This window comes from Ptychodera flava, chromosome 13, assembly GCF_041260155.1.
Source record: "Ptychodera flava strain L36383 chromosome 13, AS_Pfla_20210202, whole genome shotgun sequence".
In the NCBI taxonomy this organism is placed as follows: domain Eukaryota; kingdom Metazoa; phylum Hemichordata; class Enteropneusta; family Ptychoderidae; genus Ptychodera; species Ptychodera flava.
The window spans coordinates 19,664,468-19,676,753 of NC_091940.1; the positions used below are offsets into that span (position 1 = coordinate 19,664,468).

General features: G+C 36.1%; 1 protein-coding gene across 10 annotated transcripts in view; it reads right to left on the bottom strand.

Annotated features, from left to right (window-relative positions):
- Window positions 1-12,286, bottom strand: part of LOC139147741 (RNA-binding Raly-like protein) — a 133,722-nt gene that overhangs the window by 27,966 nt on the left and 93,470 nt on the right. For all 10 annotated transcript variants that reach the window (XM_070718914.1, XM_070718917.1, XM_070718913.1 and 7 more), the window contains one exon: window positions 7,528-7,618. In XM_070718914.1, the coding sequence (XP_070575015.1) occupies window positions 7,528-7,618 (91 nt within the window). The remainder of the gene's footprint in view (window positions 1-7,527; window positions 7,619-12,286) is intronic.

Here is a 12,286-nt window from a genome sequence, read left to right on the forward strand (position 1 = left end):
CGGCCGATATAGCTCCGCTGTGTTTATGTAAAGAATAACTATTTTTTACACATGTTGATGAAGAAGGTGGAAATCTTTGATAGCTCAATGCAGAGGCCAGAAAAAAGTGGCTAAAATAAGCTGCAAAAATACACAATTGAAGATTTCATCATACTTTGAATATATGACATCCGATCATCCCTAAGAACATGTCAACCAAAGCTATCTGATGAGTAGTTTTTTGAGAATAAAATTTTCTGACCAAAAATGGCAACAATTACCCCAAAAAATGAAATTGCAGATTTCATCTTAATTTCAAGAGATCAAATTTAGTTCATAACTTCATCTATAGAAACCTGTGTACCAAATTTCAAAGCTGTTAGACCAGTACTTTTCTTGAGAAACACATTTTTTGACCAAAAATGGGAAAAATTGCCCCAAAAATTCAAATTGCAGATTTCATCATTATTTTTTAATAAATATCATTTAGTTCATCTATAGAAACCTGTATACCAAATTTCAAAGCTATCGGATGAGTAGTTTTGGAAATACATTTTTTGACCAAAAATGGCAAAAATTGCCCCCAAAATACAAAATTACAGATTTCATCAGAAATTCATTATATATTACTGAACTCATCTGTAGAAACCTGTATACCAAATTTCAAAGCTATCAGACCTGTAATTTTTGAGAAACACATTTTTTGACCAAAAATGGCAAAAATTGCCCCAAAATTACAAAATTGCAGATTTCATCATAATTTCAACAAATATCATTAAGGTGATCTGTAAAAACCTGTATACCAAATTGCAAAGCTATCAGACGAGTAGTTTTTGGAAATACACATTTTTTGACCAAAATTGGCAAAAATTGCCCCAAAAATACAAAATTGCAGATTTCATCACAATTCCAATAAATATCATGTACTTTATCTGTAGGAACCTGTATACCAAATTTGAAAGCTATCAGATAAATAGTTTTGGAAATACGCATTTTTTGACCAAAAATGGCAAAAATTGCCCCAAAAATACAAAATTTCAGATTTCATCAGAAATTCAATATATATTACTCAGTTCATCTATAGAAACGTGTATACCAAATTTCAAACTATTAGACCAGTACTTTTTGAGAAATACATTTTTTGGCCAAAAATGGCAAAAATTGCCTTAAAAATGCAAATTTGCATATTTCTGCACAATTTGAACAAATCTGAAATAGATCATCCCTAGGGACATATGTACCAAATATCAAAGCTATCTGACTGGTAGTTTTGAAGAAGAAGATTTTTAAAGATTTTTTTACCAAAAATGCCAAAAATTGCCTTAAAAATACAAATATGCAAATTTCACCACGATTTGAACAAATCTGACTGAAGTCACCCTAAGTGAACTGCATGTCAAATTTCAAAGCAATCGGACAAGCGGTTTCAGAGAAGAAGATTTTTTTACCAAAAACACCAAAAATTGCCCCAAAAATACAAATATGCAAATTTCACCACGATTTGAACAAACTTAAGTGTGGTCACCCCAAGTGAACTGCATATAAAATTTCAAAGCAATTGGACTTGCAGTTTCAGAGGAGAAGGCAATTGTTGACGGACGACGACGACGACGACGGACGACGGACGACGGACGACGACGGAAAATCAACCTATTTGATAAGCTCCGCGTCGCTGACAGCGGAGCTAAAAAAATGCCAGAGGTTACAAAGTTGGCTACAAATATTTAATAACAAAATGACGATGGAATTGTGTTGGCCCCTGGCTTGCAAAGTGGTAGTTTTCTTATCATGAAATTGAGTTGAATATGAACAGAATTCTAAAAGAGCGGGTTTCATGACTTTGTTACTATGTTGTTTGTTAACACTGCAGGCATTGTTTCGTAGCAAGATAATGCTGCGCCATCTTCAAGCTTATCAACTTTTGGCTGAACACAAACACAGAATGATGACTACAGGCAATGAACACTCTAACATCATATCCAGCTGGAAAACTCAGTCACTTTGCATTTGCTGTTTGAAGGTGAACAATTTACAAAAAGATAAAATTCATGGAGATGGAACATCCCAGGGTTATTTTTTCAAAAACCAAACTTCACAGCAGAATGCAATTCTGCACATCTGTTTCAGGTGTTTATTATTATGTATTAAAGGACCAGAAGCTGTAACTTTCGATGGTTTTTTTCGCAATTTTTTTCAGTTTGTAGTGTCAACTACTGGGCTAATTCTTAAAGCATGTTGATAATACATGGTATTCAGATTATCAACTCTGCCTGTGTACGTGTAAACTGAATTTGTTATCATTGACATGTGAATTCTAGTTTGGACTTGAATTATGATGTCAACAACAACAGAGCAATTTTACATGTATAGATGGTGTGTCGAAAAGCTAAACAGTGGGTGTTTCAACGTGTTTTGTAGAGTAGGACAAGAACTTGCAACTGACACGCACGACCAAAAAGTGAAAAAAATCATCAAGGTTACAGCTACTAGTGGCCCTTAATTTGATTATAATATGAATATTTATATGTATACATAAAAACTGTGTTACAATTAGAATATAGCATATTGTACCACCATGTAATAAATTGTGATAAAACAAAAAATTACATAGTCTATGGCAAACTATGAGCTAAATAATTTCAAACATAATTGGGGCATGAAAATTTCCCCTTTATATTGTCGCAGTTTTATCTGGGTTAAGTTTTTTGTGTAGCAGAGACGTATTAAAGGAGAAGTCAGAAACAGATAAACAGCCTTTTTACGATGCAGTAAAATTTAACGACGGCGTCTTTACCTGATGTCAAACAAGGTAGAATGGTATTTTTGCCTTGAATGAGGCAAGATTGTGGATTGTGGATTCATAGAGAGTGGCTCTGATCAGCCTTGAGTGATTTACCGAAACAATCACGGACAACTCATCGGCAATTCGACTGACGACAGAATACGTGAAGTTCGGTTTCCAATTTAATTCAATATAAGACTAACACTGCCAGGACAAAATTATTAAGGTCGTTGATGATTGTTTAAAACCAGTCTCTTCAGAAACCATCCTTTTTTTTGTTAGCTAATTAAACCATTCCTCAGACTCTCTAAATTACTACGTTGCAGATGTGTACATCCTCATCGGTCACAGAGCTGTACAACTTTACAAATTAAATTGATATTCTTGTTTTGTTATCTATGATGTAGCCAATTCAAAGGGTCTTATACTGAGTGAGAGCCAGTATATAAGAAAAGCAAAATAGGCTACAGGGTGGAGAATATAGGGATGACACACACATACGTCATTGCATGTGTTTTTAACAATGGTAACTGCTTCGCTAAATCCATGGCATCGTAGCTTTTGGTAACACATCACACTATCTAAAGACGAATATGCACAGAGGCATCGTTTTGTACATTCTGAATTTCGTTGCATTGCCACTGCTTGGGTTTAATATACAAGAAGTAGGGCCACAGTGAGTAAATTTTTTGTTTATCGTCCATTTGTGACTAGATTTTGGATTTTTCCAATAAAAACAACACGTACTTTTCTTCACACATCAGTCTCAGTGAGCTGTCTGCTGGAAACTTTGTTATCTTATCTGCAGCTATCAGTTTCACTGGTGAAACCCTATACACAAACAAAGCTTGAACCAGACAAGGGGCAACATGGAAATCCATTGAGATGGGACAAAAGAATAGTGTGGCCTGACTGAAAGTTCAGTTGTCTTTGTAGCGAATGTCAATAAAGATCATAACCGTTTATCACGGAATGAGGAAAATGAATTCTGAACTTGCAGTCTGTTTTCACATCTCAGTGGATTTCCATGTTGCCCCTTCTCTGGTTCAAGCTCTGTTCATGTATAGGGTTTCATCAGTCAAACTGATAGCTGCTCATAAGATAAAAACCAGTACCGGTAGTTTCTTCGCACACAGCTTGCTGAGTTTGATGTTGTTTTAGTTTGTCAGATGTTACCAAATAGTAATTCAAGTCTAAAAATAAAAGGGTGAATTTAGAAACAAGGTACCAAACCTAATCAGTAATTGACAAAATTATATAGCTGTACCTTAGCATCAAAATCTTTTAAAGCCCATGATCTCTGTAAATTTCTTTCTGCGTGTTGTTTTACCGCTTACCTGCCTACTTTTCAGAGTTTTCAGTGAACGCATAACAGAGACTTTATTTACTCTGGCCTGGGTTAGAAAACAAGTATGGCTTGTGGAAATGTCGCATGCAAGCTTGTGGCTAAATCCATTTCTGCATAATTTGACAAAATTTAGCTTCCATAGGAGCTAGTTCAGTGAATAAATTTGGTTCCATCATTTATGGTATGTTTTGAGCTGACGTTTTATTTTCTTTTATCTTATTTTCATGGCGTTATCAATAATTGATCGTACCTACTTCACACTGGCATTTTCAAATACACTTTGAATCCATATATACAGCTCTGTACGGCACTTAGTATTGCCAGTCATATGAGAGACATATCTCTACAATTTCTGGCTTTTAGTATATTATATTGTTTTTGGCTTCTATCTGCCAGACTGGTATTTCCTGTTTCAAAGAATTTCACTAATATGAAGATAATGATATGGATAATAATGTCAGGTTGCATGATAGCTTGAGACTACTGCCACAATGACGTCAGTTTGACACGAGGAGGTGGATATGCTGTGCACTGTCTCCTGCATACAACGCCTTTTAAAGCATTCCCCTCAAAATTCGTTGGCACATAAATTTCATCCAAAGAAGCAGACATAAATGCGTCAAGACTCGCATGGAGAGAAGATTTACACTCGCATGCAAAAAGTGTTCTATAATGAAGACAGGAACGCGAGAGCCAAACTTCAGATGACTCGGGCATTTGAACATTCTTCAAATATCAAGACCATTCTGAAATACTTTCGTGTATTTATAAACTTCATAAAACTAAAATACAGCTCTATACGGGGAAATAACATCTTTGTTTATGGTGTCTTTGGATGAAGTTTGTGGGAGTATTTTATTTTTACTACGGCAGTTTAGGCAAAGATTTACTAATATAATAATCTTTCTCCTATTGAGTTACAATTTTACATCCCACTGCTTCAATGCAGTTGAAAGAGAGGACCCAATACACTGGAATTTCCAGTTGAAAACTTATTTCCATGAGACTATGGTTTGATTTGGTACGTCATTTGTCCAATATCTCATCAATGTAGCGAATATTGCTGGCTATTTAGAACATCAAATTTACACTTCACCGAAGTAACCAGTTTTGATCTTGAACAGTGTATTTTCCACACCATGGCATTCAAAGATACAAGACTTGACCAGAGGAGGGTCACTGAAGAATCGGTGATGACGAAAATACCACACCGTGTTTCACAGAACATCTTGCAGCCATGAGAATCATACATGCAGTAACCAAGGCAACAACATCAATTTCCTTGCTTCTTCACAGCAAAAAAGAAAAGATGACATACAAGCACTTTTCTTTCTTCCTCCGACTCTTTTATTTTTCCAGCTCTGTTCTGGAAAAAATATCCTTGAGTGGAATTAATTCTTACGGAACAGAATGCTGGGAGGGATATAGTGGTAGACCAAGGCTGATAAACCAGCTCTTGACAACGGAAGACATGCTACGCTGATCAGGGACTTAATATTAATGGAAAGTTCATGTGGAGTTCCTTGATTGTAGTTATCGTGTAAATGTGTATTTGTTTTTTCACTTTCTATCCATTAGTCACTGACCTTTTCAATATTACAGGATGGCATTTTCTAAGTAATATATATATGACTCTAAGTTGAACCAATCTGAGTCAGGCATTCCGATCATCATTTAGAAAGAAAGTTCACGTCTCCTTGATGCACAATCTGTACTGGGTGTAGTCAGAGAGATAAGCTGGATGGGAGTTTTATCAATTTCTGAGTGAATGTGTGCATGGGCGATAGCTCTAGAGGGCAGTGTGCGGGCATGCGTGAGAACACAATCAGGACATACACTTCTACTTTTCAAAATACAATCAACATGAGTTAATTGCTGATGCTAATTGCAACAGTATTTTTGTTAAGGGCACATGAGCTACAACCTTTGGCATTATTTTCATGATTCAATACTTAGATTAAAATTAGTTCATATAAATGTTCCTACTCAGAGATGTTTACTCAAGTATAATAATCCACTGAGTGGGACTGCATGGGGAGGTTTAGGTGAGACAAATAATAAACGGGAGCCGCACCCAAATATGGCCACCTCCATACAACTGCATGATAAACAGCATAAGTGGTGCATGTACACATTTGAATCTTTACAAATACAACATGATGCAACCTATCAAAAGGACGGGAAAGGGATTCACTCCACTTTGACAAAAAAATTATCCGTTTTTAACATAACAAGGCAAGATTTTGAAATGGCCGGAAATTTAAAATGAACAAAAATCTGTGTTCAATTTCTTGCCTGTTCTGTCACAGGCAAACATTGTTGAGGCATAGTTAATGACTACATCGTTCAATGTGCCAAGAATATCTGAGGAAATAGGAGGTATCTTGAGGTTGGACAAATTTCGCAGAGTTGCAGCTCATGGGCCTTTAAGGTTTGTAGTTCAGCAAGTATAACTGGGGCTGGCGTCAGAATTGAATCAGAGGACAATAGAAATAGTACTGGGTTCCAAACCATTTACCGATCTTCCTGAACCTCAGCAAAAACACAGTTGCTATAAACAGAAAACATGTCAACACGGTTCCTCTATCACACAGAGGGACAGTCCCTCTATCACACAGAGGGACAGTCCCTCTATGTGATAGAGGGACAGTGATGTAAACAAGAGAAGACAAGACAGAGATCACTTGTTTGTCCAACATGTCTGTTTAACCATCATGAAATGTCAGATGTCAATCAACTCAATATTCCCAAGTTTCTTAAAACCTTATGTGAATCATACAATCATGGTGATGCTACACTGACTTTTCAAATTTCAAATCAGATTGTGAACATAAGACATTGATAGATCTCCTAAAGGAAAGATGCCTTAAAGAGCCAGCAGCTTTATATCTTTTGAAAATATTTTTACTTATATTTAGTTTTGTATGTTCATTGCAATGTCTTGTTCTACAGCTCAAAACATGTTGAAACACCCACAATTCAGATTGTTGTCACTCCATCTATACATGTAAAATACACTAAATTTTGAATTCTAGTCCAGACCACAATTCACTTATCAGCAGTGAACTATGCAGTGTACACATGTACAGACAGGGCTAACAAGCCTCACTATGTATCTCACTATGCTTTGGGGAGAAGAAAAAAGAAACTGTAGTTGACATCAAAACGAAAAACAGTGAAAATTATTGTCAAAAAATTTACAGCTACTTGGCCCTTTACCGTACAGTAAATCCAATATCATAGCAAGTCTATAGGAACAACATCTAGAAGACATCACTGTGTATTGACATGCAAAAAAAACAAACAAACTAAAAAAAGTTAACAACAGAGGAGCTCTGCAGCAAATTAATTCCTGTGAGAAAACTGGCAGGCTAAGGCGTAATTTTAATATCCACTTTATGTATGAAAAAACACATACCTGAAGATAGCTGTATCACTGGTGGCGACCTGAGCGACTGTTCTCTTCCCCTTAGGTCTGTCAGGCCGTGGCTCACCGGCCATGTTGCAATCTATACATAGAGGAAACAATGAACATTACATACCGGTATGTGCCAGGAAATTGTAGTATCTGATACAGAGTTTGCATCCGGATATGAAAACCACTAAAGTCAAAGAAATCTCAGTCAGTGGTTATTCTGTTTATGGTGGATGAATGAAAAAGTAGTTGCAAGTATTATTTGAGGCATTAAAGGCATGTCCAAAAACTTGTATTTTTATTTCAAAATGCCAGTAACTTTAACCTTTGATGATTTTTTGACATTCCCTTTTCAATTTCGTGTTCCTGTTCTTGTCCCGAAAGTAGGTTGAATACCCACTTTTTAGCTTGATAACAAAGTTAGCGTCTGTATGTGTAAAATGCACTGTTATTGTTTATAGTTGAATTCTAATCCGGAATTCATTTGTCAACAATAACGATGAGGTCTACAAATGTACACACTGGGTTGACAAGCTGAATACTGTGCATCTCACCGTGCTTTGAGGAGTAAAACAGACTGTTGCTGACATTAAAAACAAAAATGGTAAAACCATAATCAAAAGTAACAGCTCCCAGCCCTTTCAAAGAGCATGATGCAGTGACGACAGAAACTGACTTCAGAAAAACATTGTTGGCCTTGTTGAAAATTTCATCGACTGGGAAATAAACAGTAGAGGAGATATTGAACATTTTAAAAGTTTTAGATCTCAACATGCATGATGGAATTGTTACCACTACATCAGTCGATTACATTATCCTCAGCAAGGCCATTGCGGGTATCTTCTAAACATAAACATAATTCCATTTATAAGACAGAGGAACTCCGCTCATTTCCTTCGTCCATTGTTGCAACACGCTTACCACACGGAGTACAACACTCCAAGTAGGAAATTCAGTTATTTTGCAAAATACTGACTTTAAGCTGTCTGGAATGCAACAGGACTTCTTCTTTGCAAAGAAGTTTTATACCCTGTAAGGTGTTTCATCATTGTAGTTGACACTATTCAGTGACTTCAGTTATACGGTTTCTTTAAAGAAGGTCACTGCACTTCACTGTTTTACTAATAAGGTAGTATGCACCTCGAAAGTGAAGGACTTAAACTTTTGCTCAAACTTTCCTAAATTCTCTTACCAAATTGAGAATAAAAATCAGGGGTCACAAACACCAAAAGTTCAGTTACAAATTTTGGTACTAGGAGACAAATTACTTCACTTTCCACCAAAATTTGAAATTCAAAATGGCTGCCACCCTTGTATTAGCTCTGTGGGGGAAAAATGAATTTTCAAAAACCAAGATGGTGAAAATACTTCTTACTCTAAGAGCTTTAAAAATGAGCTCCCACAAGTGGTAGATCAGAAAAGAATTGTTAAAGTTTGAGAGTCTGGATATCTGTCCAAAAGGCGCATTCTACCTAATAAATGGGATCAAGAATGGCAGATTTTTTTTCAGCACAAAACACGAACTGGTGAATACGGGCATTTCTATGCAGTTTGTGAATTTCAGTCAGCACAGCTGCAAGCCTTGGTTACACTTGAAAAGTTCAGTTGCATTCCCATCTGGACACATATTTGGAAGTGATCTCAAAAGCAATCGCTGTCTCTCATATAGAAGGAGCATATTAATATCAACAAAGACGTCAAAAATGTAAATAAGGCTGGTGAAATTGCTCTCAAAGGTTGTTTGGCTTGCAGCAATGACTCTCATGGTAACGAGAAAAGGAAATTTTTATGCAGATAGGTAGATGGCAAGACCTGCAGCGTCGTTCTTGTGATAGATGGAAACTCCAATGCGGAGTACTTGCATGATTTATGGCATCTATGCATTTTTTTCACAAATGACCAATAATTGATAAGCATACTTGCAGAGACTGACGATAGATGAAATGCACTATGTAAATAAGTACAGCTCCTCAGGGCATCTTTAATCATTTCAGAAGTATTTTCTTTTTTTGGGAAAAGCTTTTAACGGGATATATGAATATTATGCTGTCAGCAGTTTAGAATTTGCATTTTCAGACTACTCTGAAAATACTTCAGTTCACAATTGCAATGATATTGTGCCAAGTGCTAGAAATTTGATGAACTAGAATATCATCACCAACAACTGGCATTATATGTGACCTGTCTCAATGGTTGTGTGCCGCAGCTGAAAAAAGTAAGAAAGCACAGGGACACTGTCGCAATATTTCATCATTTGCCGTAATTTTGTTTCATAAAACAGGCTGACTGAAATGTACTGTCTACATTGTGCCATATCCACTGAAGTAATGTATTATTCAAATATTTTGACAACATAATTTCAGGAAAATTGCAGTCAGAATTTTGGCAATTGAAATACATGCAGATTTCGTTTAAGACAGTTAAGAGAGTTTAGAACGTTGGGCTATGTACAAACAACAAATAAAACAAATCACTATCAATAACATTAAACATATTACAATAACAAGAGAAAAAATTTTGTCATGAAATGTCTGGTGAAACAGATCCCTCTGTAGGTTATGCATAGGGATATACAGTGTTGTATCTCTTTTCAAACACAAAATCATAACACTATAACCTGGCAATGTAAGTACGGTGTTTTATGTGCAGAAAAACAAGTTACAGATATGAACTATTATATCTAAGGAAAATGTAATACAAATAAAATAAAGTATGCACACAAAAATTGCTGAAAACAAATTTAGATCTGTTTTTTTTTTTTTGCAAGAAGTTCAATCATTGAGATGCAAAAATAAATATTTGTTTGAAAGTTTTGACGAGACTTTCTGAACTTACTCACACTGAAAATTGAAATTGTAGCTTTGCTATACCACTGAGGTTCTCACTGAAAAAATGTTTATGAATATCATTTGTTAAAGGATCAACCCTAATCTCAAGCTGTAGCAATACAGATAGGTGAACAAAGACAAAGACAAACTTTGTGTCAATTCCTACCAACAGCACCTGATGTCAGGCGCCCATTGCTACATTTATTAACAAAGTAACAATCGTGATCATCACTATCAGGAATTGTTCAAAGAAGTTTGAACGGCAAAAAGTTGTTTTTGTTCAAGGCTTACTAACTGGGATTGTAGCTAACTCGGGGTTAGTAGATCCATCAAGATAGCGCAAGAACACTGTTGTTCTTTGTCACAAAATACTTTTTTCTCTCTGAGGCAACTTGCAATCAAAATTGATGTGTCTTCAAGATGCCAGGGCTGCGTGTCTAAGAGATAAAGATAAATTGCCATTTTTGAAATGTAATTTGAAGCTTGCCGCTGCTGTACTATGATGTTTCAAATTTCATTCTGAAAATGTGCCATCATCAAGAATATATGAAAAGGCAGGTATCAGGCTTCTGGAGGGCATACACTACCCTTCAAACATTTTCTGATTTACATCATATCTTAATACAAAACACTGCTTTCACACACATCCAGTAAATATCAAAATTCAACTCCAGCCATATGATGGACTCCAATAGATGGAGAAATGGCTGAGGGATGAAGAATGGCACAGGGTTCACACTCCTTTGTAGGCTTATAGCAAACAGAAGTCACACTGTGATCCAATGACAAGCAGAAAGCGAAAGCGAAATCGTATTTGCCTTTTACTGGAAAGCAGTCTTGGAAATATCCTTGTTCTTCCTCTGCAACAGATGGTTTCAAGTTAACAGAAACGTTTTGGAAGATTGAGTAAAGATGTGGATGACCTTCTTTTTTCACTCATTTTATCAAAACTAGAGTTATACAAACTTATGGAAGAAAAAAAGAATATCTCAGACAGTGCAGTAGTTTGGCCATATCATGATGTCAAGCCGAATTGATGAATGTTATGCGTCAGTATGGGAGAGCATTTACCATTTATTGGTTAATTATGCTTCCTTGCATGACTGCTTGAAATACTTCTACGCAGTTTTTACAGTGTTTGTTTCAACCTTGCTTTGAATTCCGCTCAAACGATTACTGTGGGCTTGCTGAGTTGGCCCTGAAACTTCAATGAGGTTCTCACTGGTGAGATTGTGTCAGCTCAGAGTCAGCCCTGGTTGTCAGTCAATTCACAATAATCAACGTGGATAGGCTGAGCTGGCCATGATTAGCCTGCGCCTGAGAATGGAATGTGGCACGACTTAAAAATTTGAGTCTGGCAATAATTGTTTAAACTATGTGAATGTGTTTTTAAACACTTTTGAGATACCAGTTACTCGTTAGTTGGCAGACATTGGTCTATGCTATGACTGCATGGCAAACTTTGTCATCACTAATTGCTATCAACCTCAGAAGTTGATGATGACGGTGATTTTATTTTAATCTTAGTATAAAGTAATGACGAAATAAATTCATCATATTATGGCCTTGGTTCCTAGCACTATGAAGGTGCTATACCTCTAGTTTTTGTCACTTGACCTTGACTGTGCTGAACAATCAAGAAATAATTTTGATAGCCAATGGAAACTATAACTGACAGGGACGAGATGGGACATTTTTTGGACAACTTTTGAAGAGATACCTGCATTCGATACTGCTACAGCAAAAGTAAACTTGTGATAGCACGGCAAAGTTGTCAAAAATATGTGTTCTACGATAAAAGATTGGTTCATCCATTGTCAAATATTGAAAAACGAAATAGGAGTCCCAGCTTAACCAGCATAAAGGATAATGCATACATAATAATGCAAAAAACACTTATACTGGTATAATGTCTTTAGAATTTTGAAAACTTT